The 25,487-nt window shown below is 39.2% G+C and overlaps 2 protein-coding genes across 3 annotated transcripts; both read right to left on the bottom strand.

Annotated features, from left to right (window-relative positions):
• Positions 1-1,206: 1,206 nt before the first annotated feature.
• psmb1 (proteasome 20S subunit beta 1) lies at positions 1,207-5,123 on the bottom strand. The gene is made up of 6 exons (XM_088334845.1): positions 4,922-5,123; positions 4,503-4,610; positions 4,343-4,424; positions 4,138-4,267; positions 3,917-4,023; positions 1,207-1,519 (listed from the first exon to the last, which is right to left on the bottom strand). The coding sequence occupies exons 1-6, from the start codon at positions 5,020-5,022 to the stop codon at positions 1,334-1,336; spliced, it is 714 nt and encodes a 237-aa protein (XP_088190971.1). The 5' UTR covers positions 5,023-5,123; the 3' UTR covers positions 1,207-1,333.
• Positions 5,124-6,963: 1,840 nt separating this feature from the next.
• phf10 (PHD finger protein 10) lies at positions 6,964-20,981 on the bottom strand. Of its 2 annotated transcripts, none has more exons than XM_088334834.1 (12): positions 20,842-20,981; positions 20,130-20,239; positions 19,916-20,046; positions 19,686-19,769; positions 19,451-19,575; positions 19,208-19,357; positions 18,850-18,959; positions 17,594-17,723; positions 16,128-16,253; positions 11,761-11,869; positions 8,735-8,923; positions 6,964-8,665 (listed from the first exon to the last, which is right to left on the bottom strand). In XM_088334834.1, exons 1-12 carry the CDS (start codon positions 20,911-20,913, stop codon positions 8,568-8,570), a joined length of 1,434 nt encoding a protein of 477 aa, XP_088190960.1. In that variant the 5' UTR covers positions 20,914-20,981; the 3' UTR covers positions 6,964-8,567. The 2 variants fall into 2 exon arrangements, with proteins under 2 accessions (XP_088190960.1, XP_088190959.1); XM_088334833.1 differs by having other exon boundaries at positions 20,833-20,942.
• Positions 20,982-25,487: the final 4,506 nt, after the last annotated feature.

Genomic DNA, 25,487 nt, shown 5'->3' with positions numbered 1-25,487 from the left:
GTTGTGCTTTGATGAAGATGACGGCCCAGTCTTTATGTCCTCTGCTGTAGAGCGATGAGGACTCCTGGTAGGCCTGGTGCAAGGACCACAGGATGCACGGTGTTGAGGAAGATGTTGACTGCTGGTGGTTTGAGGTTTCTCTGAGATCGCTGGAATTGTCCTACCAGTTCGGCCGCAAGCTTGATCAAGCTTTGCTGGTGACTTGGCAAGGTTCTCTGGCTGCTTGTTTAGCTGAGACTTGGTCAGGACCAGCCAGGGTTTTGGTCCAGTTCGTTGTTAGGATAAGCCTTCTGGCTGACCAAATTCATACTGCCCTTGCAACGTGAGACGTGTACCAGCTCTGGGTTTCAGTCGACTGGGAAGGGCCGACCCCCTGTGGGGGAGTTGTCACGGCGACCTATGATGCGCTAATGCAAGATAATGCCACCCACCCCAACCTCACATTCCACCAGTATGTCAGATAAAATCTGTGATTGACATAAAACACAGTATTCATCTCACATGTTTTGACATTGTTCAATCATTTTTTGAAATTGCAAAACGGGATTCTGACCAAACATTGAATACTCTACACTTTTTCCCCTAATTTTCTTTTTATTTCAGTTTTCCTTTTTGCCTCTTTGTTATTTCAAAAAGGGACAGGCATGTTCCATTAACACACGTCACATACTATAACATTTTATCCAAAGCGAATTCTCAATGCACGACTTATGCCTTTTAAAAATAATTTGTAGTTGGTAGTCTTCCTTGGGCTCATTTTTTTGTCACACTATTTATTACATCGACATTTTGTGAATAAATGAAAACCACTGACCCTTTAAAAACAGCGGAATGTTTTCATCAGTGCCGTTTTTATGCAAATCCCCATCTGGCACAACCTCACCGGGATCATAGCTTCGACAGCCCCGATTTCTATCAATTTGAGACCCTGACAACACAATACAGTGACACCTAGTGGTCAAATATTACAGTGTCATTAAAATCAAGGATGTACCAGTTTTTTTTTTTTTTACAAAAGTCCAACTAGTATTTTAAACAAAACATACTTTCCCCTAATAATGATGTAAAAACCAAAGAGTATGTTCTTTCTCAAAATTACATATTCAGAGGAGATTCTTAATTACAGGTGTGTTGCAAAACATTCTTGTTGTAAGCTTAACCCTCCAATTTTCTTTTCGAACTTGGGGAGAAACACAAATATACCGATCAAAATTGAATAAGGGGTTTTATTTTGTGGATCAAGACTCTCGTTTGAAAACAATCAGCAGTCAAGCAATCAAAAGAACAGAGTGAATGTAAAAAGAAGCCGAAGTGGAGGAGAGAAAAAAAACCCTCAGTCCTTCCTCAATGGGACATTTTCCTCCGTAATGCCATCCTTAGTGATGACACAGATCTGAAGGGAATCGCCGGTGTAAACATCTCTTTCTGCGGCTGAGATGAAAACATCTTTGACCAGCTGCACAGACTTCTCGCGGCTTAGAGGAAGGCGTTTTGCACCTTCCACGTTCTTGAAACCGATCTGGGAAGAAGGCGTGTGGGTCATAACAGCACTAAACAGAGTAGCAATCACATATAGTATTGTAATTCCGCACTACTCGGCGCTTTGTACCTGGTGGCTTCAGAGCAACGTGGATTCAAAAATTTCATTAGAAAAATACAAAATTCCCAAAAGTGCCTCTTGCTCTCTCTCCCCATTGTACTGTTTTTTATTTCATTGGACAACATTAGCAAGACCACTTTGCAGCAATTTAATAAATTCAGGATTCAGTTTGTAATTGTATGTTGTATTTTTGTTTCAAGGTCGGGAAGGGTGGGGAATTTGGGCCGGCGGCACTACCTCACAGATTTCACATATCCCGTGGGGTGTGTGCTACCAATTAACCATGAATAACGAGAAATTAAAATATAATTGATTATTCTGACATTTACTGAATTAAGCATCTGATAGAGTCAACCTTTAGGGTTCATACACGATTTCATGGCCAAATTTAAGCCCCTCTAAAGACTTTCAAAGCCAATTTTAAAAATGTCTAGAGGAAGAATTCCACTGTGAGTCAGGTATTTTCAGATCTACAAATGCATAATGTTATTTGCATATGCAATTTAAAATCTTGCATATGCATTTATGAAGACATGTGATTTTTAGATCTCGAGTAAATCACAAATATATTTGTTGATCCGAACAATATGTAAATATTTTTGAGACAAATTGCTTCTCACACAAGTGTTGTGTAAAATGACGGTAATATGTAGGTTGGATTTTCACTTGCAGGAAGTTCTTCCAGTTAAAATTTACCACTGAGATAGTCTACCTCAGTTTTTTGCATGGCCCATAAAAGATGTCCGTAATTGATACGTGATCCTTGCAATAATACACATTTCATAATGCACCCGTCTTCTTCGGCACGACCGATAGGGGGCAATGCGAGCTGTCATTAATCGCAAGGGAAGAATTGCAATGGCAAAAACACAACAGAAAAGTTTCGACCTCATTTTTAAGCAGTCTTGAGGAGGGGATGGCAACAATTTTAAGCAGTTACTAACACTTCACACAAAAATCGAGGACTTTTCAATCCTTCAAAACACAACATTAAAATGCAAGCATTTTCAAGGACTCCATGCGATCGTACAAATCCTGGACTTTAGAAGTAAGATCGGGCCTAAAAAAAAAAAAAAAAAATCAGCCCGACCAGACCAGCGGGTATATAAACCCGAACGCGACGTCTCATCTCATCAGCCGTACAGCTAATCCTCATTAGGGTCGCGGGGGGCTGGAGCCCATCCCAGCCATCTCCGGGCAGTGGGCAGGGGACACCCTGAACTGGTTGCCAGCCAATCGCAGGGCACACAGGGACAGACAACTCATTCGCTCATTCACACCTAGGGACAATTTGGACCGGCCAATTCACCTGAAATGCATGTTTTTGGAATGTGGGAGGAAACCGGAGTGCCCGGAGGAAACCCACGCAAGCACGGGGAGAACATACAAACTCCGCACAGGAAGTCTGGAGCTGGATTTGAACCCACGACAGGTTCCCATGACATGAACTGTGCCGCACAAGCGCTAACCACTGCGCCGCCGTGCTGCCCGAACGCGAAGTATTAACTTGATTTGATAAGCGAGGCCGAAATAAACACGAAGCTTAAAATTGTCGCAAAGGTAACACGAAGCTTTAATTCGGCCGTGCGTACTTCAGCGCCGTACTGTGCGTTTCGACTGAACTACGAAGCTTGGGGTTTACTTGGGGTCCGAGTCAACGCAAGTGCAGCGCCTAAATGAACAGTTTGGTGCCGAAGTGCGCATCTCTGAGGTTTAGCGAAATGTAAGTGAAACTAAAAATGGCACAGAAAAGAAAATCAAATTCCGCAGATTACAAGCTGTAAATAGTGAAATAGTTGGCCAAAAGGAGAAAGAAATTTTGTGAAACATTAGCAAGAAGCAGAAATGACGTCTGACGTTAACCAAACCCAGAGGAGGGAAATTACTTTGGATTTTGTGATTGAGTTAAACAGATAGTGTGAGAAGGATTGTCTTCATACAAATGATTACTTGAGTAAAAGTAAGTGTATGCTGAGTAGATTCTCCACGGAAGGAATTTAAAAAAAAAAAATGCCAAGAGAGAAGCCGACCGGCCCCTCTTACTGAGTGACATTATAAGCCCAAACCCGGACAAAATTTGGGCTGGGTTTAGGCCCGGGATCTTACCTATATGAATTTAATGAATGTGTTGCTTAAATGGCATGGTATAAATGTTGTGAGAATCAGTGAATACTACAGAAGAGCGAACCGTACTAAATACAAGTGAGTGACAATCGACTTACCCTTGAGTGAGTTCCAACACATTTTTATGATTTAATTATTTGCATTAATCCGAATAACCCATTCCATCTATATTCAACATAAAACGGTGTGTACCTGGTTATCTAGAAGTGGTTGCAGCATAGAACTGGCTGATCCCCCAGCCATGTAGCTGTCCCTCTGGTAGGATCCTACCGGGTCAAAGCTGTAGACGGCACCCTTGCCTATTGCATACATTACTATTGTTATCAATAAATCAAACACACTCAAGATTTTGCACTTTTCATTTGGGGGGATGGAAAATAACTCTGAACAAATGTGTTATATCCCCTACGTACCCTCATCATCAAGACCTCCAATAATGTTGTAAACATAGTAGGGGAAAAACCTCCGGCTGTACAAGATGGTGGACAACATGGCAGCGATGGCTCCACACGTCATGGTCTTATTGTTAGAGTGTTTGTACATCTAAAAGGAAAATAAGGTCCAACAGCTTTTAAAAAATTCTATTCGGATATATGCAGCAAAAAAACAGTTGCCCACCTTGAGTCTAGCATCAATGATTTTCGTCAATGTCAAACAGTCACCGTGGAAACCACTGCAGCCAATTACAGTTGTGTCTGTCCTGGAAGCAGAAGAGATTTTATTGATGAAATCAGACTGAGTGATCCATTATCCTGCGTACAGTAAAAGCAACATTTACAATTTGTAACATTTTGGAGATTCTCTGCTGTGGATTGAGTAGCCTTCACTCAGTCTGGTGTCTGAAGCTACGACGGCAAAGTCTTCTCCAGCCAACGCCAAAATAGTCCTGAAAACATACATATGTCAGCCGATGTTCAGTGAGTTTTTCATGTTTAATTAATCTTCTTGTGCAAGAAAGAACGTCTTTTTGCAATGCTAAGACGGCAACAGCTCAAGATGAAACATTTCTGTACAAAGGTGTACGAAATCAAATCATAATCTGGAATCGTGCCGTCTTCAGCAAAATAAGACAAAATATAGTCACGTATGCACGTGGGCAGAACAATTTCTGTTCGGTACCTATCGTTGGTTGATCATTCACTTTGGATGTAAAAGTGAGTTAGCATGCTAACAAACGAGCAAGTGAAATCAACTTACCCTCCATTGAACGTATATGGTGAAAAACGGTGCTCAACAGGACCTGTGTAATGATAATCTTTCATCTTACCCGGGTCTTTAAATTTTTGAAACGAGAGCATCTTTTCAATTTAAGTCAGACAAAATAGCCTTTCGGTGGCAACACGATAAAGTCGCTGTATCACTGTTAAATAGCAGTTTCTTCTTTGTTGGAAAATTAAATCTGTTGTAGTGCGCGGGCGCCATCTCTGGCTGTATGATGACACAACACTGTAATGCACTTAGAACTCGTAAATATTATAGCGCTCTACCTCCTGAGCTACTGCCGCTACTGTATTCAGCAGTTTGAAAGATATAGATACTTTATTGTGCTGAGAACAATACAATAAAAAAGCAAAAATAATACAATATGCAAATACCCAATGTGATGTGCTAATAAGGCTCAATTTGTTGCCAAAAAAGTATATACCAATACATTTTGATCTGGTTTATGCTTTTTTTTTTAAAACTTATTGATATACCTGCTAGCAGTAGAAACGGTTTTAAATGATTTAAGCCAATTTTTGGTAATTTTTGTGAAGAATGCCGAGGCGTTGTGTCAAAGCTGGGTGCAGCAATGGTAAAAAAAAAAGTTGCAAGCAGCCAAAATGGAGTGAACTGACAAAAATAACACATAGAAATCTAACAGAGGCTGAGCCAGCTGGGACATGGCAGGCTAGCCGGCTGCTAAAAAAGGCTAACCGGGACAGATTGACGGAAAAACCGGAGGCTGGCTGACAAAAAACATGCAGTAAGCAGCCAAAATGACCGCGAGCCAACGCAAACAACGATTACGCCAACAAACGTGAACACAGCTCGGAGAAAAACAATGAGCACGGTCGGCAAGCCTAGCCGACTGGTTACGGGGCTAAGCTAGACCCCAAAAAACCTGGAAACTTTTGGGAGCAGCTATCTCGACCATAATGTATTATGTGCAAGACACAAGCGAAAAACACAAATGAAAAGTCACAATCACATACCTAAAAGGAGGCAAAGACAAAAAAATATGAAAGGACGCTGTACAAGAGGGCAGATAAACCCTCCAGCATGCAACTTAGACAAAAAATAAGAAAGTCAGAAATCCCCCAGCTACACAGTAATCAAAGTTGCAATTATTACAAGTGTAAAGATCGCTACGCATAATCTGTTTACTACAAATGACCAGCTGTTTTTTTTGTCATCCCATGACGTCACAGCACTAGGGGGTATGAGGTCAAACTGTCTACTTTGAAAATTGTTCCTCAAGATCAATACTGTAGGGTGTGGAATATTTTGAAATATGTCAGCATGATTGTGGGGAGGAACACTACACATTCCGTGCTTGTTTTATATTTAATTTAAAAAAAAGTGTATTTTGCAATCCCTTTGAGTAGGAATCTTTTCACACTTAAGGCTTGGTTTTTGTCCAAGCCCGCCTTTGTTAGTATAAAAGAGAATGTCAGCCATTTTGACTGAGCACTTGTGAATCAAACAGCTTTGTCCCGTACTTCATCTGTGCCCGGAATATTCAGAATAATAAACCTAAATGGAACTGATCAACTCACAACCTGGATGTAAACAAACACACAGGAGGAAGAAAAGTCATTCATCTTCAGTCATTATCAACAATTAAAAAAAAAAAATACAAAGAGTGACACTCTATCTTTTTTTACTTCCTTAAAGAAAAAACAACACCCAAACAGATGTCTTCAGTGACTTGAAAAGCGCTAAGTAAATGCAAAACATTTACATTTCCTAATACAGTATTCATAAAATACTTTAAAGCAGGGATCACCAACCTTTTTGAAGCTAAGAGCTAGTTGTTTTTTTCCTGACTGGTGTGCTGTCTCTATGTTAATACCAGGTTGTAATTATTATAAAACAATATATGCCAGTTAAAAATCAAATTTACTGAAAAAAATTTGCAACGACTCATGAGCTTTTTTGTGAAACGCAGTATTTACCTGACCAATTCATATCACAGCGTAATTCCATTTTTCACACGTCTCAAGCTGCAAAATACGGATGACTACTATACAGACTCATTCCTTTTATACAACTTTATTTAGAATGCACTTCATTCAGTAACTATGACATCAATCAAGATTTACAACTATACTACAGCCTATAAAAAAGTGAAAAAATACATTTTCAAGTCAAATACAAAAAGTATGAAGATTTATTTGTAGCTTTTTAACAGGTTTGTTGCAGTCAGATGCATTTGTAGGTAGAGTGAGAGGTACCCGAGTCACTTTCTTTCACGAACAAGACAAATATGAGCATTTTCATTTTAAGACCTTTAGCACCATGAGAAAATTCGAGACATGGATCTCAAAAATAAGAATTAAGAAGAGATCTTTTAAATGCACTTTTAAACCATATCAACATTTATAAACTGAGTTTTGTAACTAGTATATCAATATAACAGGGTTTCCCGGGATTTTTCAAATCAAAATTAAGACTTTTTAAAATCATTTTCAAGACAACATCCAATGAAATTAGCAACCAATTTTACCCTTATTTTGGCATACAAGGAGCCGGGCAGAGTTGTGACGGATTCTGGTGATCGACACCACTAAGCTGCGACGGCAGAGACTTTATGGCGCCACCCTGCGCCAAAGGAGCCGGTAGCTTATGTTTGGTTTGTGTAGTTTACTTATTATATAGTTATTAGTTCTATCATGCAGATAAGACAGGGGAAATTAAGACATTTGAGAGTTAAATTTAAGACATGTAAACAAAATTTAAGGCCTTAATTTGCAGTTCTCAATTGTACTTTTTCAGGTTTTTAAGACCCACAAGGACCCTGATATAAACACTATTTAAAAAAAAATCTAAAACAGTTACACTGACCTTACATGTAATGGCCCCCAAAAATACATAGAAAATGTTGCACATAAATGAACGGTCGGAATGAGTTAACGAGTTGTATAACATTGCTGCAAACAAAATCATACTATGATGCAAGATCAGATGAAAATTATAATCTATGTGAGGTGATGGGAACGCTTTAAATTGACACTTTTTTTGTTTTGATAGGGAAGTAAGCACTTAAAAGGGAGATCCTATTCTCACACTCGACTAGGCAATACGAATGACTACTTGGCCGCAATCAGCAGGATCAAGTTTAACAAGTTTGTGGTTTAAAGAATAAGTCTAGCTAAACAGACAAAAACCTCCAGGACATCGCAACTGCTGCCGGCATTATTTTTGTTTAGACACTAGAATGGACCAATCATCTTCTATAGGAATACAATGAAATGTGTGAATGCATACCTGTTAACATCCACGGCTCCATGCCCGTACAAACTGTCGTATTTTCCCGTACAAAATAATCGTACACCTTTTCCCGGAATGATGCATGATGGGAAATCCCCAGGCGGCAGACGCTTGCGCACAGTAGCATCAAACCGCTCGCTTTGTTTTCAACGAAAAAAATGATACCGAGATAGAGGCTTCCGCGGCGAACTCCTTTGACTTGATTGATTTGCTGTTTCGTGATAGTCGGTGTATACCGGATGGTACTCATCATTGACAAATTTGCATTTTTCCGTACAGATTTCCTTGTATGTCGTACACGTCTTAAAATGCATAAAAACGTACTTTGTACGGCAAAACCGTACAGGTTGACAGGTATGTTAATGGCAAATCATTTTTGTGCCGACTTGGACTTTTTTTGTGTTTTCGTTGCTTCTTTTTTCTTGGGTGTGCTGTAGTCTTTGTTGCATACCTCACACAGCCAAAGACCTTAAACATCAGGCGTAATAACATTTATGAAAATTGAGCAAACAAATAGCAAATAAGAGTAAAAACTACCTGTGGGAATAGAATCCATCCCCACGCAAAACGTGTGGAAGCCTCGGTCGCACTTGTCGCAGAACATCATCTCGTCCTCATGGTGGGGCTGTTGGCATACAGTGCACGTCTTGCACTCCATGCACTGCCATCGGTAGGTCTGTATCACGCGCACCAGATCCAGGCTCATGTCCAAGCAAGACGGGTGGCCTGTAGGACAATTGATATGTGCTTGAAAGGACAATTATCTATTGGAAGCAAAAACCGACCCACTTAATTGGACAAGGGTCCGTAGCTCAGAACATCAGCGACAGAGAGAGACCATACTTTTAACACCAGGATATGACTGGAACTTAAGTATGGACATTGATAGGCAGCTCAAGTTCATACCAGGTACAACCATCACCTTTGTTCAAGGCCAGACGTCATCCTGTGGTCCCATATAAACAAGACAGCGATCCTGACAGTTAGTCCCCATTTGAAAGAAAGACAAATACACAGCTGGTAGCAGAGCGTCGAGAAGCGAATTGGGCAACATTTGTCCACCCTTTCAGAGGTTGGCTGCAGGGGGTTTGTTGCAACATCTATCCAACGCCTTCTCAGGATGATTGGAGTGAGTGGAGAGAAAATGATGAAGGCAATCAGTGACCTGGCAGAAGAGGCAGAAAGAGCCAGCTTCTGGCTGTGGCTGAAAAGGATGGACAGGTCGTGGGGGAAAGAGGGATCCCTAGGGGCGTTTGCAGGGGGTGGCAGGGAGACGTCCCTCCTAGAGAACCACAACCATCAGATGTTCCGGGATTAATGGAGCGAGCCATCAATGAAGGATTTCTCCAGGACCATAAAAGAAGAAATCCGATGTAAATCATGTATTTTGCAGATGCACAATTATATCCGCGATTTAACACACGTGTTTCTCAGGTTCACACACATATATCTGTGATTTACATAGGCAATTCATGCATTTATAAAGACATATGATTTTTGAATATTTTTTAAATCGCGAATATATTTGTGAATCTGAACAATATGTGTGTAAATACAAGGTTCGTATACCATTTTAATGGACAAATTACAGCATTTTATAAGGACTTTTAAAGACAATTTTCCAATTTCACCAGTACCATTAAAAGAAGAAAAACTCACGTTTTGTTACGTTCTAGCGATTGTATTTCCAATTTTCTAGCCATCGTTCTTTTTAACGGTAGCCTCCCTGGCATATTTAACTTGTCCTCTTGGGCCCGACGCTAGGGGGAGATGACGCTTCATACAACAATGCCATATACAGTAAACTAATGTAAGCTCTTAATCACGATGGAGGAAGAAATGCAATGACATAGCAAAGTCAACAAAAGTAGTGTCCGTTTCATTTTCAAGCAGACTTTTTTTTTTAAATTTTCATTAATTACGTGGTCTATCGAGTCACACACTCGAAAATTATAACAATTTGAAGCATTCACAAGCACTTCAGCCAAAATTAAAAAACTTTTCAAATGCATTAAAATGCTAAAGAGTGACGTTATGCTTGTGCCATTTTTTTGGTTAGCGTATCATGAAAAGTGTGAGAGTAAGAAAGGGCATGTTTCAAGTAGAGTCCTAATGTCAACCCAAACCCCGAAAAAGATTAAGAGAAGAGTTTATTCGAGTGAATCAAAGAAACGCAGGTACTTTCACGCGCATCATGAACGAGCTAAAGTGAAGCTGCAAACCAGTAGATGGCAGAAGCAAGTACAGCTAAATTGTCCTCAGAAGCACACACAAATGATGGTAGGCTGATGAATATGATAAATTTTAGAAAAACCGTAAACGTTTTGGTAATTTAGGAGTTTAGTTTCCCTTAACCTTCTGCGTCCTCCGTGCACCACTTCCTGAGGTGAGTCTTGGGCAAGCAAAGCCTGGCGGTACACCATCCCTTTCCAGGCCGTTGTTTTGGGTGGGGGTTTGCGTCCCCACGTAAAAAAAGTCAGTATTGACAGTACAATATATCACGGAGGCTAATACCATATCTAAATATTTACTGTAAAAAAGCTGAATTCAGAGTAAAATATTGGAGATTAATACATTAATTTGTTTATTATTTGTTGTTGAACCTTAAGATTTTTAAGGATGATACTTTTGGGAAAAAGTTGAAAAATTTACTGAAAGTACATAATGCATAGTATATTGCAAAATTAAACTCCTAATCCAATAGCTTTCCCAAATTAATGTTATATTAGCCACCACTGTTCCAAACATAGTTTGTATTTCTACAGTTGAATTAAAGAAGAAAAGTCATCCTTTTTTATCCATCTTTGGGGATGAATATCTGTGCTTTGGTGTGGCGGGATGATGACATCCATGTTGCTCAGGGCTTTTGGCTTTTAAGGCAGAGCCACAATTGATCAATGGCTAGTGTTTGAGCAACCTCAATGTCTACATTCTACAAAACCAAATTTTCAAAACAGCCTTCTCCTAAAATAGTTGGAGATTGCATTTACAAAGACAAAATGCTGTTTTTAAACCATTGACTGCTCTTTTAACTCTTAATGTGATCTCCATGGTGACTGAAATCTTGTGTTAACGTCACTGGAAAAATCAGGCGCTAAAACGTTCATGCGTCCTTCATGCATAAGTTCCGTGCTCTTGCAATAAAATGTTATCTTGCTAGCAAAGTGCCCTTGTGTTAATGGAAAACATTGTTTTGATATTGGAGGTATGACAAATGGAGAAAAAAGCAAGCAAGTAAAAGGACTGCATTCTTAAACACGAGTATTTTCAAGAAACTTAGCAATGTTCTACTGTGGTTTACTAGTCAATGGCAAAAGCTAGAATCATATCTTTTTCCAATGAAAGGTGAGGGTTGATGCTTTCTTTTGGTATGTCCTCTGCCTATACATGTAAAAAGACTAAATTTTCTGTAGCCCTTCAAAAATAAGTCAAAATACCAAAAATAGGCTGGGACTGGCTTTTCCCATTTGAGAGAAACGTATGACATTGAAAACATTAAATAAAAATTCCAGACTTAAAAGAAAAGTCTTATAAAAAGTGTGAGTGTGTGTGCGTGTACTTACCACTGTTATCACATTGGGAGCAGTGAATGAGCGCCTCAGGTTTGCCTCTCTTGTTGGCCTCCTTACCCTTCTGGCAAATGCCACATATAGCGTTGGGAATGACCTTAGGCTGCAAGGCAGAACAATGCTATAAACAACATTCGCCGGTTATGCCCTACACACAGTACACAGACACAGCTGGTTCAATGCCAACTCTTCAACAAAGGAAAAAAACTCAATGTAAATGATGGTAGCAAAGCAGCAACTTTTCCACTTGCTATGTAATAGCTGTAGTAACAAATGTGCAGACGAAAAAAATACAATTGAATAAAGGGCAAAGATTAAAATGAGCTTTGTATCATAACTGGCTTTTATTGTTAAGATGCATTGTGAAAATATCACAATATTCAAAACAGTCAAAAACATTGCATAAATGGTATTGTCGCCTGGAGGCAGACTTAAGCTAAGTACAATGAAGAAATTAGGTCATTGCTATTTTGCTATTTCTCCTCCTTAGAAATCATTGAGAGGTCTGAATTTTTCATCATAGGTGCATGTCCAATGTGAGAGAAGTAAACTAAAAAGAAAAATCCTGAAATCACAATGCATGATTTTTTTAAACAATTTATTTGTGTAATACAGCTGCAACTAAGTATTTGAACACATGTGTATCATCTAGAATTCTGACCCCGAAATACCCGTTTAGTCCGCCCATTAGAAGTCCACCTGAACTCCATGTAGCATCTTGAATCAGATGCGCCTGTTTGAGGTGGTTAGCTGCATAAAAGGCACCCGTCCACCCCATGCAATCAGTAAGACTTTGACTTTAACATGGCAAAGAGCAAAGAGCCGTCCAAAGACATCAGAGACAAAATTGTACACCTTTACAAGGCTGGAAAGTGCTACGGAGCAATTGCCAAGCAGCTTGGTGAAAAAAGGTCCAATGTTGGAGCAATCATTAGAAAATGGAAGAAGCTAAACATAACGGTCTATCCCAATCTGAGTGGAACCCCATGCAAGATATCACCTCGTGGGGTGTCAATGATTCAAAGAAAGGTGAGGAATCAGCCCGGAACTACACGACAGCAGACGGTCAATGACCTGAAAAAAGCTGGCACCACTGTTTCCAAGGTTACTGTAGATAATACACTAAGACATCATGATTTGAAATCATGCATGGCACGAAAGGTTCCCCTGCTTCAACCAGCACATGTCAAGGCCCGTCTTAAGTTTACATATGACCATTTGGATGATACAGAGGAGTCATAGGAGAAAGGTTTCTGGTCAGATGAGACCAAAGTAGAACTTTTTGGTCATAATTCCACAAAGCGTGTTTGACAGAAGAAGAATGAAGAGTACAATCCGAAGAACACCATCCCCACTGTGAAGCATTGGGGTAGTACCATCATGCTTGAGGGTATTTTTCAGCACATGGGACAGGACGAGTGCACTGCATTAAAGAGAGGAGGACTACTGGGGCCGTGTATTGTGAGATGTTGGGGAACAACCTCCTCCCCTCAGTCAGAGCATTGCAGATGGGTCGTGGCTGGGTCTTCCAACAAGACAACAACCTGAAGCTCCGCAAGAAGCATATCAAGGTTTTAGCATGGCCCAGCCAGTCTCCAGACCTGAACCCAACTTAATATATTTGGAAAGAGTTTAGACTTTGTGTTTCTCAGTGACTGCCCAGAAACCTGACTGATATAAAGAAGATCTGTGTGGATAAGTGGGCCAAGATCCCTCCTGCAGTCTGTGCAAACCTGGTAAAAGACTACAGGAAACGTTTGACCTCTGTAAAGCAAGAAAAGGCTAGTGTACAAAATATTAACATTAAATTTCTTAGGTGTTTAAATACTTCTTTGCAGCCATATCACACAAACAAATCATTAAAAAAATCATAAATTGTCATTTCTGGATTTTTCTTTTTAGTTTATCTCTCGCATAGTGGACATGCACCTACGGTGAAAATTTCAGACCCCTCCATGATTTCTAAGTGGGATGAATAGCAAAATAGCACGGTGTTCAAATACTTATTTTCTTCACTTTAGTTTGTGTTAATCAGCCAGCAACACTCACTTTGATCTACGAACTCTGCAAATATATTTTCATGAATAGTAACTACACTCAGGTAGAGCGTCTTTCTTTATAGTAACAGACATATTACTTTCTGAATACTTTATAAATAAATATTTCGAATTAGCACAGTTGGTACTCATTTAAATGAGTCAGAGGACAGAGATTTGTTTCCACTGCATGTGACATGAACCGAGAAAATGGAGCAAAAAAAAAAAACATGATACCATCGCAATACTGTGCACTAACACATTAAAACTCGGGGAGGAGAAACCATCTAAAAAAACACAAAATTGTTTTAACAACCATACAATTTACATTGATAACCTTTACCAAATTATATAAGTAACTTTAATCTGGAGTAAACATTAAATACAGTGGACGTGAACCTCTCCACAGTTCAGCATTCCCGTTAACTCGGTAACCATGTATACTTGAGTAACCCCAGTCACAGACTGAAATCAAAATAGTTTATTTAAATTATTTACTTTTAACTTTGATAAATATGATGGTCAATTATTAATAATTTTGTTATCATTATTACGCTTATTTGCAGCACATTCATTCTTATTCAAAAATGGAACATGACAGAATGTAATATTTTGTGCCTCTTAATGGTACAAAAAAGCTTTAATTTAAATATTTGGCAAAAATACATGAACTATCACACTAATCTTAATTTTGATTTAAAAAAAAAATCATAGGTCGAGAAATTTGTGTTTCTTTTAAATAGTGGAATATACATACCTAGAGGTTGCCGCCATGATTGTCTGGCATCTTGCGAACGAAACAGAGCGTAGCAGCATTAGATAACAGTGCCATCTACTGGTTAAATATGACACACTGGGGCCTTGAAGCTTTTTTATGGTTGTCAACAAATGTATTGAATTCACATTTTCCAAGTGTCTTTTAAAATGTTTAGAAGTAATAAGCAAAGTTTCATTCCCAGTAGAACAACTAACTTTCTAACCTCTGCAAATAGTGGCAGTTCATTGTATGTAATATTTAGGAATAGGCCTAGGAAATTAATGTGATGAAATGGTCAGATAGTTGTTTATTATATGCAGCTGTGCCTTTAGACAAGATTCCGTTACTAAAGTTGGGAGTTGCTGCAAATCTCAGTTATCACTGGACGAATTGGTTTTGCTTTGACTTAAGAGAGCAGACTTGAGACACAAGACATGTATGTAGAGAGAGCCATTTGAAGTTCCTCAACTCACTCCACAAAATGCATCACTTTTTCAGATGCTATTATCTCCCCCCCCCCAAAAAAAAAAATTGTTACTTCATTTTAACAATTCAATAAATTAATAACACAAAATGTGCACCTGTGTAGACAAACAATATAACCGTACTGTCGTATCACCCATATTTAAATACTAACAAGGCATTCAGTATTATATTGCATATTGCATCTCAAAACACCACTATATTGTTGTTTCAATGTTAACTTTTTCTGAAGAGTATATACATTTAATACTTTTTAATGACTGTCTGACCAGCGAAAATATTGTAGTTTGCTTACCAATGGTACGTTCCTTACCCTTGATTTGGAGGAACAAGCAGCACATTTGAGTTTTATAGAACAGGGCCAGCATTTCATCGCCAGACTGATAAAATTATGTCATTATATGGGGCTTTCTGATATTTACCTTCAGACCAATAGTACACCACATGTTTATACATCCTGTAGCATATTTCTAACACCAACACACGCACATAGCAGATATTTAAGTGTTAAAAAATTCAGGTATACATGTTAAACACTCCCCTACCTTTAACATTGACTACTTTTTAAAGGCAACCAACAAATATGTGTACCTATGTAGGTAGAGTTCCATGTTTCTTCTCCAAAATGAAAACGTGGGGCCAAAGAGGATTTTACTTGTCTATCTTTTTAAGCAAGTCAGGCGAGAAAACTGAAAACATTCAAAAAGGAAAAAGGATTTTGTCCACGCTGGAGAAAAAAAAAATCAAAAGTGCGATGTAAAACAAACACAACTGTTCATCGCATAGTGTTCTTATTGCTCGCAGTCTGGTTGAAGGAGAGTAAAAAAAGAGCCATGTAGTAATCCTAAAAAGGAAATATGAAGACAGGAACCTCAGCAGGAGTGTGTGGGCAAATGTGTGTACCGGTTCCAGCGGAGACAAAATGTATAGGCTGTACAACAAAAAGAAGAAAGCTACGGGAGGGCATGTCGGGATGGATAAAGTAAGGAGGTGGTCGTAGTAGTAGAAAAAGGAGGAGAGGGGAGAGGGGTAGAAAAGTGCTGCTGCTGTGGTTGGAGAAGAGTTCAGGGGGTTTTGTCCTCTACCTTGTACCCGAGGGTGGGTTTGTGGGAGTGGCGGCTTCCCAGCGTAGACGTCTTGTCTTTGGCCTTGGACTTAACGCTTCCTCCCTCTTGACTTTCAACATCTGAGGTGTTGGCAGAAGAACTTTCCTGTAAACGCACAGATAGACAATAGGTGACAATGAAGTTATGCAGGTGCACTAAAGGCTAGGCGATATGCTTTTGGGATCAAATCAAATAGCAGGTATGCGCCTTGCATGGCTAATCCCGCTATCGGTGTGTGAGTGTGTGTAAAACGCCAAGTGTGAATCACACTGTAAGACACTTCACAAACCTTTCTTCATTCATGTCCATTCTACTAGGGATGTTCAAAACTACTTTTTCAGATTGTTATCAATAATTTATACCAGTACTAGTACTAAAAGGCAGTGTTGGGCCATCAGGGCTTGCAAGTCCTTCTCTGCTGCTCTAAAAATGTATGCAACAAATGAAGTTAAATCGAGTTTGTCCATAAATAACTAACAAAAAATTCCAATTTGTCTGTCAGCTTCCTTTCATTGCATTTACCCTAATCGTGCTGCTTCCAGATTTGTGCTTTCATATTCAAGGATTTAACATATCACATTTCAGCCATTACTTATTGCCACGGTGAGAAATCTACCCGAAGGCCTTTACCAATAGATTTTTAGTTGACGAAGCCAGAACCTTCTAGAACGCTCAGGGAAACATCAGCATTTTCACAAATATGATTGGATAAGTGCGCCAACCTCAGTTAAACTTGAGGACAAGCTGCACAAGAAAATATATTGTTGTGTTGATTTAATAGCATTTTTGGCAACCCACAATGGCTGAATTCGGTCACATATTCACTAACAAAGACATTTTCCAGACAGACTGGCATCATGCGAACGGAACAGCGTAGCAGCATTAGATAAAATAATTTAACTGAGTGCCAAAGGACTGTGATAATGCGAAACTATCTGGACCTTCTTTCTCACATTGCTGAGACAGGGATGTACATTTACACCTATCCACTAATAAATGAAGAAAAGAGGATTGACTTTATGTACAAATAAAAATTATTTTTCGTGAGTAACGTGTGACTATATTCCTAAACAATTCTATGAGGTTATTATTGATGCTTTTTTTATGTGTAGCTGCAGTAATGGTTTTATAGCAATAAAATAGTTGCTATGTTTGAATGAATCCTACCAACAGTACTACTAAAGGCCTAGGAGTGAAATGCAAGACCCACCACTGATAAGCAAAAAAAAATGATTGAAATATTTAAAGTATCTGTAAATCACAACATACTTATAGAAAGTCAAATCATTATTCTTTTAATTTTGAATTTCTGGGTCGTGGATGTAAAACAGCCACTAGAAGGCACATTTTCAGGAGATTTTCCCTGTGCTCAGTGCTTCTTTCCTTCTAATTAATTGTATTGGATTTGGTGGATTCTAATGGGGAAGGTTGACATTTTAACATACAGAAGAATTATTCTTCCTTTTGTCATCATCCGAATCAGGTTCTGAGTCCAGTGCAGGCAGATCTGGATCCAACGGCGGCTCAAACAGAGCTGTGTTTAAAGGCAGGTATCGCAGTTCATTGGGAGAGTACCTGTTGAGCATATGGGGGAAAATAATACAGAGATTGACAATTGAGGGCAGGTGGGAAATTATACCGTCAGTTCCAATTTAGTATACACGATACTCTGTGGGCCACACAACACCCAAATAATTATACTAAAAACTTCAATGCATAATAATCTGCACAAAAAACACTCTGCTATTAGTGGAGCAAGTTTCTTAAACCCCTACATAGAGGGCTTCTTTGTGAAAAGTGGCGATACCAACATTCAGCTATAGATGGAAGACATGATCAAGCACTTGAACAGAGTCTTTTACAATTGACCCTTTGCGCACACACGCGATGACGTCATGACAGACTGCAGTAAACTGTAGTAAAGAATGGGTGAGGCCAGTTAACAGTAGCCAACAACAACAAAAAAGCTACACTTTAAAAAACCATTGGCAATGACTAGTCAAACAAATATAATGCAGCTGCCAGATGAGGTGGCTCACCTTGTAGAAAAGTACAAAAAGTGCCATGAAGAGAACCTGAGGATAGCATTAGCAGGGGTAGCTATCGACCCATACAGTCTTAATACAATCCTGGAATACTTGAGGGCTGCCAGTGATGTGTCTCATTACCACAACAATTCCTCCGTTTGCAGATAAACACTGTCGTCTTCTGTCTTCATCGAGAGGGATACAATTCCAAATCGGGCTTAGAACTTTGCCCACTGCACAGCAATAAATCACCATAGTAAACAGTATTAGCTATTTTCTTTTGTAGTCATTATTGATGTTTGATGGCATATGAAGCTTATGTGATGTATATTTGTTTAAAAAACACAAAACATGCATTTACGTGTAAGGGTGTTGCCCATTGAGAAAAGCTAAAGGAACATCGAATGTAGAAGACCGTCTGTAAAGAAATGCATTTCAATCTCTAAATAGAATCAGGTACCAACTGTCACCATTTCATATTTTAAAGTCATTACTTTGTTCCATGATATGAAGCTTTACCCGAAGAATATTACAGTAGTACTTAAAATTATATATTTATCAACATGGGCACTCAAGTACTGAGATTGGCAGTCTGTAGCTAAAATAACAAATCCCCTGATAGAGCTGTTTAGGTTAGCTCTTGTTTATTAATGGATTAAAGTTAAGTAATTTACCTTTTGTAGAAGTCTTGGAACTGCCCTGGTATTAGAGCAACTGGGTACGGACCTGTCCTGGTCAGCTCTGGATCAAGCACCTTGAACCTACCCTGCGGGACTTGGATAACCTGGTCGGAAGATATACAATTTACATTGTACTAGACAGCGTAGTGATGGGTTTTAAATGTGGATGAACTTCCCCTGTACTTATGTCTTCACATGTTTTCTCTGTGCCCCATCATGCATTTTTTAGATTTCTTGTGTTAGGTGTGAGTTAATTTTTATTGTACAGTTGTAATATTTATTTTGCACTGATTGAAGACTTTGCATCTAATTCAAAGCGTAAAAAGCATTAAATTGAAACAAGTAGACTTACATGTGTCTGGAGGTCAAAATAGGCCCTCCTCTCTTCCATACGCTCTCTGTTAAAGTTACTGTTGAACTCAGCCGCCTTTTTGGCCGCCTTCTTAATGTACTCTGGAACCTTGCTAGCTTCCACCTTCTGCGGGTTCTGCCGCTGCATTTGCTGCAACACAACAGTACAGTACACACACACACTAACATATGAAAACTTATCAATTGGTCAGACGAGACATTTTGTTTAGATGTATATACTTACAGAATACTCTTTGGCTATCCTCTGCCGTTCTCGCTCCTGAAGTATGACAGAGTACTCAGAATGTTTGGCAGGATACTCCTTTATCATCAGGTCTATAACCTCATCGCTCCGCAGGGCTGTTAAACCTAAGAACAAACAGAACAAACTCAATTTAATCACATTGACATTAATGATCTGTTCACTTGAGCCAATCCATCTGTAAGATGAAATGTGTGAGAGGTGTTTTTTTTCCTACCCAGAGTACACTGTGTCTCAGTGATCACATTCTGTTCACGTAAGTAGAGTTTCTCTTTGTGAGAAAGGTCCCTCCTTTCCATATCTAGAGAGGTGGAAATAATAAAAATATAATAAAGCAACATTTTGGAAAAAGTTATTCATAATATTTAACTTCCCTTTACTTTAAATTTAAATAAGATTTTCAATTAAATTATACCCTAAACATTTATTCCCAAAGCATAATAATACCAGGGTATTTCCTCTTGAATGACGTGACTCCCAGATACTCGCTGACCTGCTCTTGGAGCATGTAATACTCTCCTGTATCATCTGCTGGCCACTTATACTCGGTTAGGTTTTCTGCTGGGAAATATGTTGGCCTGAAGTAGTAGGGTGGGAAAAACAAAAACGTTTGAAACTTATATTTACACAAGGTAGACAGTTAGAAAAATAAATAACCCACCCAAAGTCCTGACTGGAGGTATCACAACTTCGTGAACTATCCCCTGAGCCCATTCGTCGCCTTTTAGGGGGTTGGCTGCAATCATTAGACTCCTCTTCTATTATATCCTCCTAAAAATGGAGCAAAATTCACAGTAAGTGCCAACGACTGTGCCACAGGAAATCAAACAATTGCAATAAATCGATACTGTTAAAAGATTCTATTTCTGGTTGAAATGCGTACAAAGAAGAACTTAAACAGTTGGTAAACCATAAATAATTATAAATCCAGTCGTTCCTAAAAGTCGTCTCATACCATGGGGAGCTGTAATAAAGTTTTAATTCACCAACAGCAGCATGACTTGACTTTCTATGGGGACTTGGATATTAGATCAGCTTTAATACCACGTCTTGCACAACTGACTTCATTAAGTTGTGATCAACCATATTGTTAAGAATGTGTAACGTATCAACAAAACGAACGCAGTGTGTTGTGGAGGAGTAAGAGAACGGAAAGCTATTACAAAATAACATACTATTGTTGTCCTTTTACTTAAAACAATGAACAGTATCTGACATATCACAACATTCAAATAAAAATAAACGTTTACTATCATATGATCCGAGTCAACAGTGGCGACCATTGTTTTGACTGCAGTTAGCTGAACATCTTACAACGCAGCGCGTCAGAAACAATTATATTTGAAATTGGTTTTGAAACAAACCGCCGCGACCTTTAAGGACTGTGTTCCGGGCGTAGCGGGGTTGCTGTCGCATGGTGGTCTCGGGGTAAGCACCGCAGCCATGTTTAACTTACTTGCGTTTCCCGCTGAGCTAGCTAGAAGCTAGCAAAACTAATCGTCTTATTTGTCAAGGCTTTTGGCAGTTCATGAATGTGATGCGCACGATACTGCCATCTTTAGTTTAGGAGTTTTGTAATTATGAAAAATAAAATGTTTCACCTCTTATATTGAACCAATTATAAAATGCAGTTGTTTAAGTTAAAGTTTGATTTCTGTTTAATTATATTAAGAAATGCGATTATTTTATTTTAAAAAGGGGAAAATAATACAACCTTTCCACTCACCACACATTAGAGGCATAAGAGTAGACTAGAGGTTCAGTATCTTGCCCAAGGACACTTCGAAATTTAATTCAAAGGATCCAGCAATTGAACCTGCTACCTCATGGTCCCAAGACGAGCTACTGCCGCCGCTCAAACAAAAAAATGAGAAACAAGGTCTCTGACGTAGTTACTGTGCCTTATTAGGGACAGGCAGATGCATACTAAAGCAGAGGTGGGTAGAGAAGTCAAACATTTTACTCAAGTGGAAGTAAAATTTGTCATCCAAATACGTACTTGAGTAAAAGCAAAAAAGTACTTGGTGAAAAAGTTACTCAAGTACCGAGTAACTGTAGCAATGTCGTAGTAATTTAAAAAAAAACAACAACAATCAGATCATCAAATTATCAAAGTCCATCTAATCAACAAAAATACATTTACCGTATTTTCTGCACTACAAGGCGCACTGTGTTATGAGGTGCACATTCAATGAATGATATATTTTAAAACTTTTTCCATGCATAAGGCGCACCGCATTATAGAGGCTGTAATTACGTTATGCAATCATTAGATGGTGCCGCGGTACAGGGAATGTCAACAAAACAGTCAGATAGGTCAGTCAAACTTTATTAATAGATAACAAACAAGCTTTTCACAACTCCATTCCCTCCCAAAATGAATAAAGAGCTGTTTTAATATTTTCTCTGAGGTAAAGCATTTTCGTGACACATCTTTAACATCTTTGAACAACAGCATAATATTTTACTTTTCCTCCATTTAGTCAACACGCAAAAAAACATCTGATATTGTTATGGTAAATTAAACGTTAGTGCAATCGTAATATAGTGACACTCGTAATGTGCAAAAACAATAACAAGTGCAAAACAATAACAATAAAGCAATAACATAATAACTGTAAAATGTAAAACGTAAACAGCTCATCCTCATGCTTCCTCCACTTCCGCACCATCGATTCATTAATGTTAAACTCTCTTGCTGCTGCTCTATTTCCGTGTTCTACTGCGTGACTGCTCGCCTTGAGTTTAAACTCTGCGTTGTAAGCGTATCTCTTAATAGGAGCCATTTCAGGGTCTTTATACAAACGCACAAATAAAAGAGAATCGTTGTTTAATATTTCCCAGTATGAACAGCGCACTTCTTCTTCTACGCGAAAAATGGAGTCGGTGGCTGCTTACCGTAAGTTGCGAGACCTGTCGCGGCTCAATATTGATCCATATATAAGGCGCACTGGATTATAAGGCGCATAGTCAGCTTTAAAAAACAAAAAACAAAAAACTGATTTTAGTTGCGCTTTATAGTGGGGAAAATCCGGTAATTTAAAAGTAGATTAATATCTCATCTCATTAGCTGCACCGCTTATCCGCAGTAGGGTCACGGGGGTGCTGGAGCCCATCCCAGCAATCATCGGGCAGTGGGCAGGGGACACCCTGAACTGGTTGCCAGCCAATCGCAGGGCACACAGGGGACAGACAACTCGCTCGCTCATTCACACCTAAGGACAATTTGGACCGGCCAATCCACCTGAAATGCATGTCTTTGGAATGTGGGAGGAAACCGGAGTGCCCGGAGGAAACCCACGCAAGCACGGGGAGAACATACAAACTCCGCACAGGAAGTCCGGTAGCTGGATTTGAACCCAAACAGGAGGTTCCCAAGACCTTAGAACTGTGCCGCAAACGCGTAAGTTTAAGTGCTTTAATAAACAATAATATAAAAATAGTATAAATCAAATAGATAAACTAAGCACATGTAGCACCAAATTATATATATACAACGGAACCTCGCTAGTTCGCGGTTCCACTTTTGCGGGTTCAGAGCTTCGCGGGTCTAAAAAATATACCTTACCTTCTCAATAAAAGCATTTATTGACTTGACGCCATTGAGTGCGAGCTTATGTCAACTGAGGACACGGTGTGGACACTCTTATTGTGAAGGGGAGGGTGAGGCCCTGACACAATGCTGAGTCATGGTGAGTTACCGCTTCGCTCACCCCCCCTCCTTCGACTCCTCCCACCTCACCCCCTTCTTGTGTGGCACTCAGTTGGAGGAACTCGGCGATGCGACGTAAGTATATTCTCTTCTGTCACATTTCATCTCAAGTTTGACTTTATTATACCAAAAGTGAGCGGTTGTTTGTACTACCTAAACACGGCTAATTGTGTGTGGTTTCGTGTATTTGTTGTAAAAGCCGTTCGATGCCGCTGGCTAAAATATGTTGTTATTGTCAGAAGGTAGCTCTTTCACCTTCATTGAAATGAACACAGACCATTTTTTTAACTGTTGTTTCCCAAAACGCTTCACAAACACTCATCAAATATCACATTTTAACTGTTTTTATTTTCAATATGTAACCGTAGTGTTTACAAGCTAAATAAACTGCGATGGCTGCATGTGGTTGAGAGCGGTTAATGCAATCATACTAAATGGTTCCTAGTGGTTTCGTCGCAGTCCTATTCCGTGTAAATTGATTATGTAAGACATGTCTACACTTGTGGGTCATGTTTTGGTACATTCAGTTCCAGTGTGAAGAGTTCTGGATGAGTCACCCAATAACTCCTTGCCATCATGCCAGCAATCACTTCGGTTTAATGGCGGGGGGCATACTGTATACCTGTATACGTATTTTTAAGCATTTTTGAAGGGGCGTCTCTACTTCGCGGATTTTCAGTTTTCGCGGGTGGTCTCGGTCCCCATTAACCGCGATAAAACCGAGGGATTAGTGTATACGTATACATATATATATATATATATATATATATATATATATATATAAATGAATATATATATATATATATATATATATATATATATATATATATATATATAAAATCAGTGTTTGAAATAATGTCTGCCTTTTTTTTTCACAAATAAAACGTTTTATTCCGATTTCGAAATCTTCGTTCGGTTTGGAGATTTCAGAATTTCGGTTTGTGGGCTCTATGCACGAGAGACGATGATGTATTTCCAGAAAAATCTCAGGATGATTTGAAGTTTCTGGTCAGCGCTGGTCTCAATGTTTTGCTAGCAACAAACCCGCTAAAGCCGAATAAGGATTTGTTTGTTTCTTAGATGAGTTCAAATGAACTCTTCCTTTTTCATCTTTTTGGGGGACAGTTCGGCCAACCACCACTGCTGTGTACCTCAATGTACAGCATTGGCTACTTGTAATTCGGTCCTAAGGTTCTATACGTTTTCCCTAAAACTTTAAATTACGAAAACGGTGGGTCATCAATAATCGAAGAGACGACTTCATTGTTAAAGGTAGCTCTCGAGTGTGTAGCCGACTTTTTCAAAGCTCGGCCCTGATAACTTATGCCCACAGATGTGTATAGATATTTGACTCCTGATAACTTACCTGCAATATGCTGTTAGGAATTAAAATATTAAAATGTATCGATAACCAAATTGTTCGAATTAGTTATCTGACTCCATTAACCAAACACAACCTACATTCACCTAACAATGCGCGCTCGTTTCTTGATAGAAAAGATGGACAAGAGACCGGCATTTCCACACGGGGGCAGATTTAATTTCTTAAACAATTTAACGAAGTGAACTCCATCGAACATGGCCGATTTAGCCAAATTACTGTTGTTCGAGGCTCTGTCAAGCCTCCCCTCTCGTTCTCCCGGTTTCTTCTCTCGGCCCACGTTTTTCCGCAAGCTGGTGTGCCGGCTCCACCCATGGGCGTGCCAGGGAAGCCCCACGTGGGCTCCTCCATCTCGGAGAAGAGCATCCCAATGTCTGAAATACACAGAAACAACACAGAGCGTTTCTACGTCATCAGGGCCTTGATCTCAAATCATCGCCTGCTGCCCCAAGTCCTGTTGTCAACAGAACTAGACAAAACATTCCGCATTCGGATCAACGTGACCTGTCATTGAACTTAAGCCTACTCAGTGAAAATCTTCATTGTACTTAATAAATGTAACTATTCAATCGTATTATATATATTTTATAGTCCAATGTATAAAATCCTTCAATACTTTAGTGTTGAATTTTGTGTTATGTTTTTGCTTTCTTTAAATTACACAGGTGGCTCCCATTGCCGCTTGTTGACTTTTTCTTGAATAAAAGTATTGCACTGAAATTTGTTTCATGTCAACTTATTTGCAAATTTAAATGTATTTTGACATATGTGTGTACAAGCAAAACTAATCAACTTTTTGTTTCATACAATGCAACACAGAATTGTCTCTGTGAATGCGCTGCACAAGAACGTCTTCATTGGCAAAGATAACAAAGTCACACCATTCCAGTCCTGTAATCAGCAACTGCCCTGGACTTGCCAATAAT

This window comes from Urocampus carinirostris, chromosome 4 (assembly GCF_059441175.1).
Source record: "Urocampus carinirostris isolate Australia breed hairy pipefish chromosome 4, RoL_Ucar_1.0, whole genome shotgun sequence".
Taxonomy (NCBI): Eukaryota; Metazoa; Chordata; class Actinopteri; order Syngnathiformes; family Syngnathidae; genus Urocampus; species Urocampus carinirostris.
Note: the sequence above shows the minus strand (reverse complement) of the source record. Positions and strands in the feature narration are given on the sequence as shown.